The sequence below is a fragment of the Camarhynchus parvulus genome, chromosome Z (assembly GCF_901933205.1).
Source record: "Camarhynchus parvulus chromosome Z, STF_HiC, whole genome shotgun sequence".
Taxonomy (NCBI): domain Eukaryota; kingdom Metazoa; phylum Chordata; class Aves; order Passeriformes; family Thraupidae; genus Camarhynchus; species Camarhynchus parvulus.
This window is the reverse complement of record NC_044601.1, coordinates 59,986,618-60,005,759: the sequence shown is the minus strand read 5'-3', so window position 1 is coordinate 60,005,759 and position 19,142 is coordinate 59,986,618. Positions and strand designations below refer to the sequence as shown.

Below are 19,142 nucleotides of genomic sequence, written 5' to 3'. Positions count from 1 at the left end.
AACACCAGTTTCAGGTGAAGCCTGCAGGAACTACCTGAGCCAGCAATGTGCCTTCCCTGCAGCACACAGGCAGTGTGCTCCTGGGCGGCATTTAGCAAAGCCACTGTGTACCAGCTGAATGAAGACACACCACTGCTCTCAGCTGGAGGGCTGTGCCCAGCGCTGGGCTCCCCTCTGAAGGCTCCTGGACCAGGTCCAGTGAAGGCCCTCTGTGATCATTAAAGGGCTCAAAACACCTGATATGAGGAGAGACAGAGCTGGGACCACTCAAAAAAGAGGGGTCAGGAGGGGCCAATCTCCTCGTGTATATAAACACTAGGGGTAGAACAGGGGAGGAGAGAACAGAAGATGGATCCAGACTCAGTGACTTGACAAGAGGCAGTTATGCACAAGCTGAACTACAGCAAATCCCACATACACATAACAGTAATGTTTTCCACTACAAGGAGGGTCAAACAATGAAACTGACTCTCCAGAAAGGCTGTGGAGTCTCAATACTTGGAGAAACTCAAAACCCAACTGGGCATGACTAAGCTTGATGCAGTCAACCCTACTCTGAAGAGGGGCATAGGAACAAGAACATGACTAGATAATCTCCAGAGGCTTCTTCTAACCTCAATGATCCTGAAATTCCTTGACATATTTTGGTGTTTGACTAATACCTTGCATACATCAAAACCTCCCTCTGTGAAGGGAATTGGTGTTCCTGATGCATTAAGGGCCAGGTTCCTAATCCAAAACAGCACTATTACTTCCATTAAAGTCTGAATTACAGAGTGCTAGAAAGTACACCAACAATTTTTCGTCCTGAATTTTGCAGCCTAATGTATTATTCAGCCAAGTTTGATCAAGTGGGAAGATTATGTAATAAGTCAGATATAAAAGGAAGTCAGATGCCCTGCAAACCTGTGCTTTTTTTGCAATTGTCTGGAAGAAGCATATTGGTTGCAAATAAGAGAAAAAGGGGAAATACTTTCTCATAGGATGCCACTGCAAATGCAGTAAGTTCAGAATTAAGAGCAGGAAGTCTGGTTCACAGCATTTATACAGTAAAACCACACTGATAAAGAAGGCAAATTATTTTCTAGATGAACCACATGAAAAGCATTTGCACATTTTAATCACAATAAGTTTTCCATCTAGTGATGCTACTTTTGCTTGGAAATTTTCTGTGCAACTTCCTGAAGGACACTAAAACCAACAGGAGACAATTTAGAGGTTTTTAGCAACATGCTTAACAATGTACAACAAAAGAAAAATTAATCTTTTGAAGCTACCTGCCAGCAGGACAGAGCTGTAAGTTGTGCACAAACTCAACTGTAGGCCTCCCAGACTGCTTAACAAACTAACAATGAAACAAACATCAAAAAAAGCATTTACCTGTGTTGTTTGGAGCAGCTGATGCATAAGAGAACAGAAACAAACGTTTAAGCAGCTTAGGAGTCTGGCTATGATGAACTATACCACTGACGATCTAAAAAAGGACCAAAAATTAACACCCTAACACACACCAAGACCGTCATTTAAAAAAAAAAAAAGATTGTTTTATTTTTTTTTTTACCAACCCCTGCATCCAGGTTTTAAACAAAACTGATGGGTTTATCCTCAATAGCTCAAACCTGACTTTTAGGAAGGTTTCTATGTTTTCTGCAAGACACTGTACCTATTTCGTCTAAGTAATAGAATATATGTTCAACCTCCAGAATTACTCTTATTTAAATAAAGTTTGTTGACTGTTAGTTTGGAGTAGAGACTAATTTCTCAAAAAACCTAAAGTTATCAGGAAAGTAACATTATATTAAAGTCTAAAATAAAATGAAATTATATATCACAAATAGAACAGCTTTACAGCTTGTCCAAGTTGGAGCTAATTTCCCGTAGCACTCCCAAGTTCCAGTTTTCTTTAAAGAGCACCTGCACCTGTCTTTTAACTGCTGTGCACAATGAAATGTTTAACAAAATTAATCTTTTACTTTCTGTCTTAGCTGGAAATGGTCAGAAAACACTTCCAAGTTTCAGGGTGAATTTCATCCTTCCCTCATCCTCACAACACCCAACACCAAGCTAAAAATAGAAAAGCAAATTAAGTTACTATACGTACTCTTTTCACTTCCTCTTCTTTCGTGTATCTCAGGCAGAAGTTAAATACTCTAAGGTCTTTACAGTAGATAATTAACGTCTCTGGGTATTTTCTTAGCTGTCCTGTTAGAAGTTTCTTTTTCTCATCATAAACTGGAAAATTAAAAAGGAAAGTAAACATCAAAAAGGGATTTGTAATGTTGATAAAGTTGTCCCTGACTGACTTTCCAGAATTCTCAAGAAACTAATTCAAGTCCAAGTATTCTCAAGACAAAACAAGCATCCTACAACACAGGCTGGCAAGCCACAACTTTTCTTTTAAAACCCATCAAATTACTTCATACAAGGTAAAAGGCAAATCTGCAGCAAACTAGCTGCTCAGTGGTTGTATCTATTCACGTTCTGACTGCACACCAAGTTTAAAGTTCCAAGACATACGAAGAACAATTAAGTAGCTTTACCCAAGGGGAAGTCCCCAGACATCTGAGATCATTCTAAGTTCCTTAATTTTTTTTTAAACCACCAGGAAGTCCCCAAGGCAAACCTCTGCTCATTTCTCTTTGAGGATGCACCATTTCACAATTTCAAGTGCTGCCAGCTTGGCCACTGTACATAAAACTAAATAAGTGTCTCATAACCATCACTGGTCTGCCCCAGTTCACTCCTTCAGAAATCCACACCACCATTTATAAACACTCTGAATACTAATAATTAGTCCAAGAACAGGATTCTCAATAAAGCCTTCCCATACTTAAAATGATCCACCCCATTCTCATTTATCTTTTTTAGCAATACTGGCACATCTCCAAGCCCCCATACAAAGTACTTGATTTAGCTGGCAATTAAAACCTCCTTTTCTATCTCCTTTAATATGGTGAAGATATCATGTGTCTCATAATACAAAGCTCCCTTAGAAAAATAAAAGGAATTGTTTGAGAATTTGGTACCTGTACTGCTATTGCTCAAATGAAGCGAATATATCCATATTTATAGAAATAGTTGATACATTGGAAGATCCTTGTCTACCAAATTTAGGGACTTTTCACAGTACACTCTCTGCTCTGAAGGAATCATTTTGTCTGTTCCAGTGGACAACTAATCAAATAAATTAAAATTAATTTGACAAGCTTGAGGGATAAGACTGGGTTCTGATAAATTTCTTATCTGTCATTTCATTATTAAAGATTACTGCAGTTGCTTTTTAATAATGTACTGGTTTTCTAAAAAGGATGTATTTGTACAAGGAGCACCAGCACTCTAAGTCCCCCAGGGGTAAAAAGCTGACTTACCTCCATATATTTGATCTACGCACTGCAAAGTTATGTCATTTTCTCCTACAATCTTATTCTTAAATAGTGGCTCCTAAAAATGTGAAGGAAATAATAGAAATGTCACACTACAGTTATCACCTTCTGCCAAGTAAAGGCCTTCCATGCACTGTTTTACTATCAGCATTACTCATTATTCTTAGAAGCTGTGCAAGGCAGGACACTAAACAACAGTTATTAAAATGCAGACAGATGCAAGTTACACACACAACATGGCTTTATTTAAGTCTCAGCCATGCTTGAAATGTAGATACAGTTTTTACTTTTCAAATAGCTTCAAAGCATACATTTCTACTGAGAGTCACTTTTCAAACTAGAATCACTGCAGTAAACAGGAAATACAGTAGCTTCATGTAATCCAAGCCCTTTTATGACAAGTTTCCTTGCTATGGGAACCTGGCAGGAAATACAAAGTCTCTTAAAAGAACAAGTATCCCAAGAACACATTAACATTAAAATCAGATTTATGACCAGGTAAAGTGAAGACACACACAACCCAATTACCTGATCTACTGTGTAACCAAACTTGAAGTGGTTTGGAGTTCCCTTCACTTCTACCTTTCCATTAGTACAGTTAAAAATGGTATTTTTAGCAATGCCACAATAAAACACTATTATTTTCAATATTGTTACCAAACAGCTGATGTACACTACATCAGCAAATTATATTTTACTGTGAAGAGAGTTAACCTTACTCGAGTTACTTCCAGGTCTGCAGTACTCTGAAGCAGGTAGCTAATCCTGAATTTTTGTTAAAAGAAATATAGTTGACTTGGCATGTTATAAACCCAAGGTTCAGAGCCAGCAATGGAACAGAAATTAGCATGTTCATTACCAACTTTCCACAGATCACTTGAGATTTACGTCAAAAGATTCTGCAGCTTTGTCTTAATTAATTCCAGAAGGTCCAATAGTCTGTACTTGGCTGCAGAAGCCTTAGTTTAATGTTTAAACTTTGTGAAATTTAACCCCAATAAACTTCTGACTACAATCAATATGTGTCAAATCATATTATTCTCATTGTCCTTAACTGTCAAGATCACCTTGAATGTGGGAGTCACTAGACTCCCTTTTCACTTCTAGCACCTAAACGGACTAAACTATTTGAATGCTTAAGCTCATCAAAAGCATGTGGCACTGTGGCATTACCATTCTCCTCTGACAGCTCAATTTGAGCAGCTAAACCAAAAGAAAAGAGATTGAAATAATTTTTAAGATTTCAGGAGTTTTTAGCTTTCTCAGTGTTTGCAAGCTCAACAGCACTTGGTTTTAAAATCTTTTCAGCAAACATTGGACTTTGAGTGAAATAATTGAGAGTTTCACTGAGCCACATAAATTTTCAGAGCATTTCCGCTGAGTATTAGCTTACTCAGTCTTGTACAGCCTGAAATGATTCTGCAGATGTAGCCCAAAGTCAAATCAGGCAGATGTTTTCCACCATCAGAAACATTCACACTTCCACAAATGCTACCAAGACAAAGAGTCAGAAATCAGCTTTAAACAAACTGTTGATTAGTTTTCAAAACAATGGGTTCTTTTAACTTAAACTTGACCAACTCACAAAATATAAAGAGTTATAACCTATGTCTAATCTAAGTGTCCACATAAATGCTTGCACTGCTGCTGCTTAAAAATAGTCATTAGAGATTGAGAAAGGATCAAGCAGATGCAGACTAATTCAAGTTATTCTGCACCCATTAGCAAATTTTACACATTTATGCTCATTCTGCATCTTTATGTAAGGGAAAGATTTATGCAGAGCCTGTTTAGTCATAATTAGAATACTTATTTTCTTACATTATCATCTGAAGAAGAATCATCATCAAGGAAAGAAATCTTAAAGTTTGTGCACACAAGTTTCCCGTAAGTGCCACGATTTGACCCATCTTCTTGCACATACTTGCACACTGTGCTGGCTTCACAAAGCAGCAGTTCACCTGTGGAGAAGAAACACTGACTTGCAACATTAACTGACATTTACAATTGAATTATTTCAATTGTTATCTCAATCGCAGCAATAACTTCCTGGCAGTTTCTCAGAACTGTATGCCTAAAGATAGTTCATCACTATTACACAAACCCACTACGAGGCAGCTCCTGGAATCAGCTGTAATCTTAGTTGTAATCTTAGTCTTCCAGGTTACTAATGTTATTCCAGAAGGCCTGAATTGCAGATGTTCAGGAGTTCTGTAATCACAAGTACCTGTGTCATGGCCTACTCCAAATGGCAGAAAAATAGCAATCATTTGAGTGTGTAGTTGAAAAAAACTAAAACCAGCAAAAGCAGTTTATATAGTCAATAAACAAAGAGAAAATTATTCCAATCTTCCTTAAACTATAAGAATGTTGAAACATTTGAATTTGTTATTACAGTTTCATTGTAGTTATTTTTTCATAGCTTTGACTATTTTACAGTTCCCAAGGCTATTTTGGAAGTCTCAAATACAAGTTTGCATAAATAATAGTCAATTAAGTTCTCTAGTTAGAATTCACAGGAACTGAACTTCAAATTTAAAAAAGTAAAGTTTTAATAGATGTGATCAGACAGACTCTTGGCCTTTCCTAAAATGTGTAAGAAACCAAACCGAAGAATACTACCTTGTTGTAAACTTTTACATGTATTTCATCTTTCCTTTTCTTAGAAAATATTTTTAAACAAGAAGTAATTGTAAATTACAAAAGAAAATATTAACAGTACAAGAAACATTGGAAGGCCCAAGGAACTCACAGCAGGGACAAAGCCACTAGAAGGTAAATTTCCTCTAGTTCTTGTCTTCTGTTCCAAACAAAACCCACCCAACTTTAACTTCTAAGAAACAGCGCAAACTCAAGTATTGACAGTTCTCCACATGCAGCTTACCTGAGGATACTGAACTCTGTAAAAAATTTGTTTCTATAGAGTTTTCAACATCACATGCAGATAGAGATGTTAAAAACATTGCAACCTGCACAGGTAGTTAAACCAAACCCTGTATTTTACTACTAGTGACACTGCTGTCACATGAGTGTTTGCTGAAGACATGGAAATATTCAAGTATTATTCAATAATCACTAATTTTTATTACTTAAATCTAGTAATATACAACAGTTACCTGGCAATAAGTGAGGATTTACTTCCTTTTCTATGGGTTCCTTTATGTGTATTTCCTAAAGAGAGAAAGAGTAATCATTACTTCGCAAAGATCATGTCATCAACACATGCTGCAAAGAACTACACCTTCCCACTTTATTCCTCACATTCTGGCAAATAAAAATTAAGGGGGAAAGCCTCCTAAATGAGTTTATGTCTGCAATTTGATCTTTCCACTTAATGTCAGAAGTCTATTTGCTAAGTAATTGTTTTGACATCCACAGTGTCAGTTACATTCATTTGTGAACACACAAAAAATGCACTATTTGTGCAACAGACAGAAATAAAACATTACCAATACTTTTTAAGTTACTAAATGGATCTCCCAGCTCATTCATAAGCTGTTCCATGTATGACTTGCTATTGTTTCTAATGTACTCTTCCGTTTTTCAAGTTTCATCCATGACTCCCTGTTTCTGATTTTTTACACATATTTCAAGCAAAGTACAAAAGTTACTTAAACAGCACTAACATGACTATATGGAAACGTATTTCAGGATCTTGGAGCTAAGAGGTAAAACCTGGACCCAAATTGCACAAAGCAAACATATTAAATTCTCTGTGTCATTTATTTTAGCCCTTAAGGCACTGACAGTTGGGCTAAAATCTCCAGCCAAAAGACTATTAAACTAGAGGAGATGCTACACCCTTCCTGCTCAGCCTGTTCAGAACTTCCTCCTCTAAGCCCAAATCACTTTGCAGGCATTGGAGTCTTTCTGGAAAACCATTAGTTAACTGGAAACCCCCCCAGAGGCACAGCAGTAAGCAAGCTAATTTTAGTTTGTCACCAGCATCCAGTCAGCTACTGCAATTCAAGGCAAGGAATCAAAAGAAGATATAAGCAATAATAATTTTGCTGGAGTAAATACAGAGAAACAAAAGCCCCTGGGAGTACAAAAATAAACAGCCTCTGCCATTCATATAAACACTTGCACTCCATACTCAGAAGACCTAGAACTAAGTTTGAAGGCTGCACAGCAAAACCACCAGGAAACCATGTCATGAGAACAGCAGAGATGTTCAAGATAGGCCAAAAAGAGAAAAAGGTTATAAAATGAAAGTAGTAGTGGTGTGAAGAAAGAAATCCATAACTACAGCTGACAGCTAATAGAGAAAACAAATCCCAGTTTGCTGCCTTTGCTGTCTAAGTGTGGATGCTGTAGAAGTAATATTATTCAAAGCTCAAGTTTGCCAGGTGAAAAGTTAGCTAAAATGCTACTATGACTTAAGCTGAATACTTCTGCTTTCAGAGGAGGAATATATACACCTTTTCTTCCCCCACCATTGTCTCTGCACCAATGGTAGCTTTAAACTAAACTCTGGGTTTACAAGTACCTTTAATAGCTCTGCCTTATACAATCACTCTTTGTGTCCGACAGGCAACACCACTCAGAAAACTGCAAGCCAACAATCACTCCCACAGAACAGTAAAACAGTTATACCAGCCAGGTGCTTTTCCAGCACCTCTGACTTTGGGAGATGCCAGAAAGAATGTAATAACTACTGTTCTGCACACACACTGTTCGTACTTATTGCCATGAGTACCACTTTATGCTAGTGTTGGAAGAACTGAACCAAAGGAAAAAAAATTAATCGGACCCCAAAGAAGTTCTTTGAGCTCACACCTATTTGTTAAAATGCAATGAAGCTTTTATAATGGGTTTCAACAGCAAATAATCTCGAACAAGTGGTTACAAGTTTTTGGTTGCAAGTTAAAATTGGTTATCTTCTGAATGGAGTTAGAAGTTTAATCAAATTGCATCACAGCAGATTAGAGACTACAAACACTGAGATCACCTTGTAAAACCCAGTTTCACTTTCTTGAAAAAAGCCTACAAACACTGAAGGGCTTATAATAAGCAGAATTCCGATAACATTCAACAGACACCAAGAGTTAAGTCTTCAGAAGAGTTCTACTTGAAATTCAACATTTACATTCCCACAGTAAATTAATAAACATATTAAAGGTGGTTTTGATACAGGTAGATAGAGATAGCTAGACCTTAAGCCATGAGTGCTGCTGAAGAGTCCATGCTGCTGTACTCATTTTCTAGGGAGGGTATGAAAATACATTAGATTTTACTACTGTCACATTTTGTATTTGCTCTTTTCAGTGAGAAGGTAAAGATCTGCAAGAAAAATTAGCTCACCATGAGTCAGTTCAAGTTGTGTAGGAACACACATGCAAATTCAGCTGCCATCTCCACTCTGTTTCAGTTTTATTTTTATAATAAATATAAGTTTTGGGGCAACACAGATCTTACCACTAACTGAAGAGCCTGTTTCCATTCATTACACTCAACGCCCCTTGAATCAGTCACCCGTTCACAGTCACCTACTCACTCCTTTATCCCTGGGTTTGTCTGACAACACGTGAGGTAATTTGATTTGTAAAATCAGCTGGGAAGTATGTACTTGTCCTACATTTGGTTTTATTGTTAGTGCCTATTGTTAGCAGAACTGGCTCATCAACAGGTCAGATGAGCACATAAACAAAAGAAAGGGAAGCGGCAGAAGTCTGCCCGTTTCTGCAAGCTACTGAACACATCTGGACCTCAGAAATCTTCACCCTCTGACCATTTGTTGAGGCTAAGCACGCATGTACTTTCCATATGTGATCACTGAAAGCCATGCAAACCTCTAGATAGAGCCTTTCACCTGTAGCTCCCCTGCTCTGAATGCCCCAAGCAGCATTTTGTCACTTCTTACTTAAGATACAACACGGAAAGCCCTACTACCAGCCACGCTTAAAAGCAGCCACCCACAGGACACCATGCAAATGAGGAAAATTAACTTTGTTTCTGTCACTTCTGATGCAAGAACCTCAGCTCTGCTGAAGGATTTAGAAACTTCTTTCTAAGAGATGCTTCTCATGTGTGCACTTACCTTGTGCTATATTCCTTTTTCCAGGTTCTCAAACTGTGGTAGGAAATATGGCAATGCCCTTTAATTATCAATTTTAACAGTAGAGAGTACCAAATTAGGCCAAAACTTCAAGTTGACATGTCACACCAAATTAATTCATAATACATCCCCTCTCTTGCTAACAGAAAACAAAATCTTCTCTCTTTAAGGAAAGTTCTCTTCTTGTTTTTTACCCAAATATAAGGAACAGCTGCACAGTTTGCCACACCCAGGGACTACAGTCAGCTCTCCTCCAAAAAAAATGTAATTAAAAGGGTTAAACTATTTTCCTCAAGCCTGTCTGGGGAGACAAGTCTTCCCCAAGTGCCAAAGGCATGAGTGAGGCAACAGAGTTTAGGGCAAGAAGGTTGAGTTATGTTATATTAACAGTCCTTATGGTTGGAGCAGGAAGGGAATCCCAAATGACTTCTGCTTTTTGTCCTACAGTGTCACCACAACTGAAAGCAACTCCTCTCACTCCACAGGAAGGTAAACAACTGTACTGGAAATAAGTAAAGAGAGAAAAACGCGCCCTGCATGCCAGAATCCAACTATTGATAAGAGAATCTTTGGGGTTTTTTTCATCATTACTGACATACAGATATACATACATGTGCCTACTGACACTGAATGTTGCTCATCAGCCCCAGTAGAGACACCATGCACACAGTCTGCTGCTTCAGACTGTAAACTCTGAACCTACCTTACCCCACAGTAAAGCTTCCACTGATCCACAGCTGGACATTTGCACTACAGGTAATTCCACAAACGAAAAACAGACTTACTAAATATGCTGAGAAAATACGTTTGAAAGATTCAAATAATGAAGGAACAAGTGATCACTTCCAGGCTATCAAGGGTACTGTCTGAAACAGCTGGCAGCTTTCAAAGCTGACAGCAAATAGTGCTGCAAGAACACTGAACACTTTGATGCTTTTATATAGTTTTCCACAAGTAAGTTCTGTGCAGGGAAGATGTACATCCTGGTGAGGTTTGCTACAAGCCTCAGGTTCTTTCATGTTTACTTCACTAAAAAGAGGGGTGAGATAAAGATAAATACAAACTTTAGAAAGTTATCAGTTGTCAAAGTCAAACTGTGTACCAAAGGACCTGCAAATCAGTTGGGGTGCTCCAACAAGTGAATACAGCGCTCCTGAGTAAAATAAACTTTTGTGGAACAGTTCCACTCAAATTCCATGCAAAACAGGAAACACCCATGCAAATGCTGAGTATCTACTTTGCATCTAGAAACAAACCACATTACATACCTGGTACTTTCTGAAGGACTCTTTGTTGGTCAAACAAGCCTAATCCTATGTTGTATGCCATACAACCCACAGCACATACTTACTACACTTGAATAACATTGCTGAGAATAACCTCTCACTGCTTGTTCTCCTTCCTTTCACAGCTCCCTTATCCAGAAGTCTGTTAGATCATGGCACTTGTTTTTCCCAACTGTTTCATCTCTTATCCTTTCCTCTTTCCTTACATTGTCCTGTCCATCTCCTCTGACATCAACACCTGGTTTCCCCCATGTCAGCCCAGCTGTCCACCAACTCCATTCCTTACTTCTCCCTTCAAATCCACCCCCCCCAATTTTGAAGGAGGGATGTATGTTTTTAAGACTGATCACAATACCGTACCAGGATTTACAAGCAGGAAGTATTCACAGTGTTTATGAGCTAAGAACAGTGCAGGATCTGAGAGACAAAGCACACGAGGCACGAAAGTTACCCTCAGCAGTTTGTGGTGTACCCCAGATTTCAGAGACAAGTAGCATGAAGCTGAAGAACCTCTTCCATAGCTTAAAGGCTAGCACAGGAAAAAACATCCCATAAGAATGAATACAAAGGATTTAGCTTTAAAGAATGCATGTAAAAATACCAACCTGGAGCTTGAAATCAAATTTGAAATCTAATTTTTTATGCAAATTAAGTTTTTCTGGAAAATACAATCTAGCTTGTTTGACCTGTAAATAACTTCAGTTTTCAAAGTCTGAAAGAATTAGAAATCATGAAGTAATTCACTGGTCCTTGTTTCACTGTCTCCACAGACATATTCTAAGCCTGTGATCTAAAATGTCAAAACATTGACTTTATACCCTAGTATTCACCCCACTTCCTGCAGGGTAGCCAAGTCTGTCCTGAGGGGAAGTGTGTCATTAATATCAACATCCTACAGTCTCACTCTCAACAGACCACTGATTGATTTGCAGTTCCATACAGCAGAGCCTAACTAGGTTATATTTAGTCAGATGTTAAAAATGCTGTTTTTCCAGACATTTTGGGGTTTCACAGCAAAAATTACTTCTGTTTCTTTAAAAATCAGCATTTTCTTTTCACTCCTTGCTTCCATCTGGTCATATATTAACACAACTAGAGTTCCTGATTCATTTCATATTCAAATTAGCACACACAGCAGCTTAAAGCTGACTTCATTTTATTCTTCAGAATATTGCCTACTGTGCCCCTCAGGGATCTGAGGATGGGACTAAACAAGGTGGGGCTAAACCACAACTCAGCTCTACCTGTTAACTTCCCTATTGCAAGGCTCCCCTAACCTGGAAGCAGCAGTTTAAGGCCTTAAAACAGCTTCCCAGGCAAACCTGGACAAGACCACAGAAGCTGGAGGCTGCAAGCAAGGGAGGGCTACAGCTAACAGGACTCCACTGCTCTGAACTCCACAGTGGTTGATTGGAAATCTTGCCTCAGGCTGGAAGTACAAAAAGATTCAAGGCAAGGCTCTGCAAATTCATGGAGAAGTCCACCATTAACTCCAATCCTACACAGCTGAAATCTCAAACTCATCAAGTCCCTGAACTGCTGTTTCCCACCTTCTGACATAGCCTGCCAGAGGAAGCATCACACCTGTTGCCAGTACTTCTTCCCCGAGCACGTGGAAGTTAAAATGCCTTCAGGAAAGCTCCCAGTTAACCCAACTATGTTTCAGATAGAAGGAATTAGAATTTCCACTTTTCCAAAAGGAATTAGTTCCTTTTAAAACTCAACTACATGGAAGTTAACTTGCACAGGAAACCTGAGTTCAGGAAGTTGTTTTTCTCTCTCACAGCACTGTGTGAGATGCTCACTTCTGCTTACTTTAGGGTATTTAATAAACATGCTTTTTCTAGACACCAAAATAGCCTCACAAGTTTCATCATATACCTAAAATTTTATTTTTAATCCTCATAAAAGCCACTTAATTCTTCAGTTTCCTGTGTAACCATTAAGGCAGTCAACAACTGTCAACAGCAGAGTCAGACTTGCTTTACTTGCTAATCTCATCAGACCTCAGTTTCACTGAGGCACAAAAGGGACATCCATCCTATGGCAGAAGTCATGTCTATAACACAAACCTCTTGCTGCAATAGTAAATTAAATTCTTAAATTTAAGTGTAATATGGAGAGGCTTAAAAGCAGCAAGAACATGTAAAGAGTTAACAATACCAATATTTACTGAATCAGGGTATTTCATCAAGAGCCTCATCTTCCAGTGTTACATACCTTAGTTAATCTTCCTATCAGGATCATATTTGAAGCATTACATCACTGCACTTAAAATCAAATTAAAGGACTCTTTATTATTTGGTATCTTGCTGCACTATGTATACATTTACTTGTGCTCTTTTCAACCAGCCACTTTTTCTAGCAAGCTTTAGTCATACACCACACTTATTTAAATGGTGAAATGTCTTCCAGTAAGTCCAACAAGTGAAGTTGTTTACTTCACAAAATTCAGTTCCTTGGATATTTGTATGAGGTACTTTCCAAAGGTGAAAAAGTGACCTCCGACAGGGATATATTTGCTGACTCCAGAAATACTTGTAGCTATCATTTCCATCTGCTTGCACTTGGAAATATAAGAACGAGATAAAACTTTCAAAGTAAACTGATGAAACTACAAGACACCAAGTGTGAAAAACATGTAAAAACTGGATTTGCTATCACCAACTAAGGACATAAGTTTTAAATACCACAGCTGAATTTGGCCATAACAACTCTGAATGTTCTTTCAGATCAAGTGCAAGATAAAACCACCAGATTCACCAAGGTCCTATCAGTGACAGACTCTGCACTAACAAGATCAACAAAAATCTTTTCCTTAAGAAGTTCTCAAGATAATTAACAATTTAGAAGAATCAGTTTGACACAGATTACAAAGAACTATGAGGAGGAAAATCCCAACACTTATGGCTAATATTCATCAAATGTTTTTCCTAGAAAACAGCTGTTTACCAGGAATAAGAATGATGGAATACAGAAAAACAATACTGACCTAATACCATGCGCTAACAAGATGACCTCAGTAAACTGAGCCTAAGGTAACTTTGATCAAACTGTCAACATAAGTTTCGACAAATAAGTGAAAGGACAACAGGCAGAACAATACCAAAGATACACACAGAAATATACACACTCCCAAGAATTCAACACCAAGCTGTTAAGGAAGGATACCCAGGGCTTTCCATTGGCGGAACTGAGAGCAAGGAGCTCACCGAGCAGAACGTGAAGTGATGCTGTTCAGGGACAATAAGAACAACAGGTTCGGAAAGTCCCACCTTACGGGCCGAACAGCCGCAGCCCCACACCTGGCCGCGGCTTACAGAAACAACTCCGCTGACCACCCAGCTCTATTTTTTAAGCTCTTCTCCACGCCTCTCACCCTCGGGGCAGCCCAGTCAGGCTGAGCCCCGCAGTGCCCGGCGGCAGCCCTAGCCCTGGCCCCGGCCCCGCTCCGCCCGCCCCGCGCCCCAGGCTCCCGGTCGGGGTGTCCGAGCTGCCCGGCCCGCCCGCCCGGCCCCGCACCTCCGGGCTGATGTAGGACACGAAGGACGGCTTGGACGCCCTGGCCCCGCCGCCCAACATGGCCCCGGCCCGCGGCGGCGGCGGCGCTTCCCAACGCTCGTCCCGAGCGGGTAGGCAGCGGAAGGAGCGATCCCGCGGCAGCGCGGCGACGCCGAGCCGCATCACAGAACCGACACCGCCCATGCCCGCCCCCAGCCACAGCCCCGGCCCCGGCCGCGGCCCCGCTCGGCGCCGGCCATTTCTGGGCACCGCCTCCCAGCCGCACCCGCCCTCACGGGGCGTGGCCCGCGCCCTCAGCAGCCGCGGGGCTCTGGGGTGTCCGGGGTGCTCGGGTAATGCCCCGCAAATGCTCTGCAAGTGCTCCGCACAGCTCTGCCCTCCGCCTGCGGGGCTGAGGGCAGAGCCAACAGGGCTCTGGAGCCAACGGGGATCCCCCGCCGCTCTCTCAGTTTCGGGGTAACCACGTACCTTTTTGTGTAGCTGCAGGGACCTCCCGCTCCTGGCCTGTTCCTTGACCCAGCCGTCACTTCCACAGAGTCATAAAATCGCAGAATGGTTTGGGCTGTAAAGGAGTGAAGGACCTTAAAGCTCATCTGGATCCACTCCCCTGCTGTGGGCAGGGATACCTTCCACCAGGTTGCTCCAAGCCCCATCCAGCCCGGCCTTGAGCAGTGCCAGGGATGCGGCATCCACAGCTTCTCTGGGCAACCTGCACGTAATTATCGGCTCTACATTCCTACTAGTATGCCTCTTACGCCACTGCCTCACCCCCCTCACAGTAAAGATTTTATTCCTAACATCGCATGTAAACTTCGTTTTACTCATCTATTGCACTGTTTCTCACTCAGCTGCCAAATGCCTGTGTTGTATCTGTGCACACTCAAAGCAACTCAGCATTAAGGAAAACCTAAACAAGGCATCGAGATGCATAGTGTTACTGATGGCAGGAGAAGTGCAAGAAAAATGACGTAAAACACACTTTCCATTCAATAATCCTCAAAACCCTCTAAAACGTGACTGCTGATACATCTCGAGAAGTCCTCTGCCCAATGCCTATTTAATGTGTTACAGCCACAGCCTCCCTGGAATGTTGTCTTTGAACACTGTATAATGAGAGCTGTAAATATACACCAGGTTTAACTGGTATGTAGGTTGCGTTTAAAAGCCTAATTTTTCTATGGATACAGAACAATGCAAATATTGTAAACGGCCTGTGGCAATGCAGCAAGACTACCCAGCAATTCAAATGGCAAATGGTAACCCAGGCGACAATTCGTGCAGAGTCAACTTTATGGAAATATTTTTACAAAAAAATATTTTGCAAACTTCAGTAGACCATAGGATGTGAATATCAACAGCTCCTTCAAGTATTAGTGATAAGCACTTTTCCTATCATTTCCCCCTGCTTTTTGTTTTAGTACTTCACTTTATTTACCTTGCTCCAAACCCAGACCTAGGAAAACTACAGCAGGAAGAAAAAAAGATTACATATTTATAAGACAGCATTTACAAAAGTTAAATAGAGGGACTGTTTCAATTCAGAAATAAAGCTATTTCCCTGTTTTCAGAGTCAAGGAATGAGAAGTCTTTTGGATTTAATCACTTTCTCTCTGGAAAAAAAAGCTCAAAACAACTCAGAGATTAGCTTTCATTGATAGTTTTACAACAAAGGCTATCCTGGTATGGGATCCCATGCTGAAGAGCTCTCATGTTTCTCTCCACAGCTGCTTCCACATCATTCCTTATGTTGCATCTGACCTCAGCTGCATAGGTCAAAAGTACACCCCATGGGATTCAACTGGTGCAAATCCAGGGTGAGGGGAAATGTGGGACACCACCTCTGTGCTCTCCAGTGTATTAGGTACTTAAAGAAAGAGAATAACATATTTTAAAAGTCTTTTAAAATACCTGAATTTAGAGTGGGAATAATGTGAATACCTCAGCACGCCTTGAGGTTTACAGCACACTAAAGCAAAAATCAGCTACTTACTGACATAGCATTTTTCAAAGAGGAAGGGATGTTTTGACACCAGGCCAGAGTCTTAACTCTGATCAGAAGTGCAAAAGGAGCCTTAATTCCCACACAGCACATGGGAATTCATTCTTCATCTTGTCATGAAAAAAAACCATACATAAAAAAAAAAAATGAGTGAACTGCTATTCTCTATCAGCAAAATACCCACATGGTCAGCATGGGATGAACAGGGAGTGCTTCATCATGGGGTTTGCTCTCCAGGATACAAAATATGTGGGACTGAACCCATTGCAGAAGGGATTTGAAGCCTTTTTGGTAGAATTTGGGGACCAGATTTGGATCCCCCCTTAGTTCATCTTTTCTGGAATGGAAGAAATAAAGCTATTGCAAGCAAGTTAACTTAATTCAGAGAAGAACATTAGCATCTGAAAGGACCAACTGCAACCCTGACTCTTTGCCCAGCAGATTGCCAAGCACCAAGGGCTTCCATGTTCTTCTCTCTCCCCAGGAACAACGATGTATTCTCACTTTCTCTTCTGAAATCTGGAGCATCTGTGGGGAGTACTCACAAAAGCCAACTTCAGCCCAGCCACCTCATCTCTGTAGATTCCTCCTGCAGACACTGGAAGGAAATAGGTTCCTTCTAAAGGCAATGGGGACAGCAAATAAATTCCTTGTTAAGAAACAGCCTCAAGAGACTGTCCAGTGCTCAGAGCACCTCAGAAATTCAGCTTGGCCAGGGTGAAATTGGTCTTTCAGAGTGCCCTCCTTCCCCCCCTTGTCTTTATGCTCCCCCAATAGTCCTCTACTGCCTCTCACTTATGTATTTACATACTTACTTTTTTGTCATTTTAATACGGTCCTTCTCTTCAGCATTGTCACTCTGTGTTGTTTCAAGTTGCTCCATACCAACAAGGAAATAAGACAGTTCGATGATGTTCAATCAATTGGGATCTTCACTGATAAAGACTTCTAAAATAAAATTTCTACAACAAACTGAAGTTCCTGGAATGGTGCATTAAAAGGATAGGTCTTCCCATGTTTCTTCTACATGGGAAGTGTTGTTCCATGCTGCTAATGACTTCAATCCATTAAAAAGAAAAAGAGCTTATCAAATAATGTAATTTACTTTTGTTCAATTTTATGTGTAAATCCGTGACAATCATGCAAATGTATAACAGTAAAACTTTTAAAAAGCCATGTTCTAGATTGTCTGTAGTGGGTGAAGAATATATGGCATTTAACTGTTGCCATTTCATCCTGATACTTTTCTATTTCTAGAAGTATAATCACAGAATTTAATGCTGCCGCAGGAGGGAAACTCACAGACCAGCTCTGCTCTTTCTATAAAGAGAGATTATTTTGTTTAAAAAATTCGCAGGCTATTAATTTGAATAATTCTTTGGGCTGAATTCTCAGCTGTGCCCAGGCTCGGTGGCACAACAGCTGATGGAAGGGAGACACAAAGAGCTGTTTGCAGCTTCTCTAGCAGTTTTCTTTCAGTGATCCTCTTAACTGCAAGTGGTATCTCATATTTTCCTTTGTGGCAGTCCTCCTCGTCAGCATTTCCTTGGCTATGGGAAGTATCCTGTATAAGGATATCCTAGGCAGGATCTGGAACACAGTTGGTGAAGATCACTGAACACAGCTCTTTGTATCACATTTCAACTTTTCTGAGCCTGGGCCTTTGTAAGTCTCAGTGCCTTGGAGAGTGCAAAGGGTGCTTGGGTAGTCAGGGGGTGCGGGCCACTGTGTGTTGTGGGTGCTTTGGTGTAGGTAGAACAGATGTAATGAATTTTTAAAGCCATTCATGAGCGTTGAGCAAACTTGCATGACTATGTCTAATTTCTACTCCCCATTTCCTCTTTTTGAAGAAAATAGAGGGAGTCTTTGCTGTGCTACAGAGCTGCAAAGTCACAGGTGTGCATAACTCCCATTCCAGAGTGGTAAATCAGAGGCAGGAATCTGCAGCTGTGCTCACCTTTGAACTCTCATCATGGCTGGATCCAGGTCTGGACACTACTTCTAGTACATGCAACTCCAGTGGTGACAGAGGTAAGGAATTTGAAGTACCATCTCAAAAGAGAATCTCAAACAATTGCCATTTGTCAAGGTTTCATGATCTTTCTAGTCAGAAAATCTACCAGTGTGTACAGTTTGATTTTTCTTATTTTCACATTTGTGGGGACCTTACCAGAAGAACTGCACTTAGGTGTGCAAATCTGGGTATTTCTGTTGTACCCATACAGTTACTCTGACATTTCACAGAGCCTTGCAGATGCTTGTGTGCAGCTCAGAAGGGAGGAGCCGTCCCAAAAGTGTTGGATTTACCTTGAGTATACAGAGATCTGCCATGCACACTGGGTCTGATATTCCCTGTTTATATTGTTCAATTAAGTAACTCAGTTTAGGACTTCAGTATTTTAAGACAACACACTAAAGTGGCTGAGATCAATATTTGCATTGTTCTGTATCCAAGAAATAAAGAAGACTTAAGATGAAGCTGGAAGTCAGATTACTGGGAGCTAGCAGGGACAAAAAATCAGAAATGAGGAATGTACTGAGATGTCCTCTGGGAGAAGGTCACCAAAACAGTCTACAGACAGCCAGCAGCTACCTCTTTATACAGGCCAAGAGAATTTTCTGTGAAAAGTCATGAACATTAGCTTTCTGTACGTTAAGACAATTCTAAAAAAAAAGAAAACAACAACAAAACCATAAAAGGACTCTTCTCTAAGATACTACTTCTAAGACTGTATCCACAGTGACATTTTCATTTTCCAGTACTTCCAGTGTCCTTCAGAAATTAGTTTCTGAACTTGGTTCAGATTGCAGTCTGTCACTTTTGTGATGAGCCCATTTTTGAAGTATATGGTCAGAGATTGTGTAATGCTGTCCTATATAAACTTTTTATGTTT

The 19,142-nt window shown here is 40.2% G+C and overlaps 1 protein-coding gene across 1 annotated transcript in view; it reads right to left on the bottom strand.

Annotated features, from left to right (window-relative positions):
- Window positions 1-14,435, bottom strand: part of MTMR12 (myotubularin related protein 12) — a 33,085-nt gene extending 18,650 nt beyond the window's left edge. The window contains exons 1-6 of the mRNA XM_030968823.1: window positions 14,250-14,435; window positions 6,500-6,554; window positions 5,205-5,344; window positions 3,369-3,441; window positions 2,102-2,232; window positions 1,381-1,474 (exon numbers count right to left, since the gene is read on the bottom strand). Coding sequence (XP_030824683.1) covers window positions 1,381-1,474; window positions 2,102-2,232; window positions 3,369-3,441; window positions 5,205-5,344; window positions 6,500-6,554; window positions 14,250-14,432 — 676 coding nt within the window. The 5' untranslated portion in view covers window positions 14,433-14,435. The remainder of the gene's footprint in view (window positions 1-1,380; window positions 1,475-2,101; window positions 2,233-3,368; window positions 3,442-5,204; window positions 5,345-6,499; window positions 6,555-14,249) is intronic.
- Between the last annotated feature and the right edge of the window lie 4,707 nt (window positions 14,436-19,142).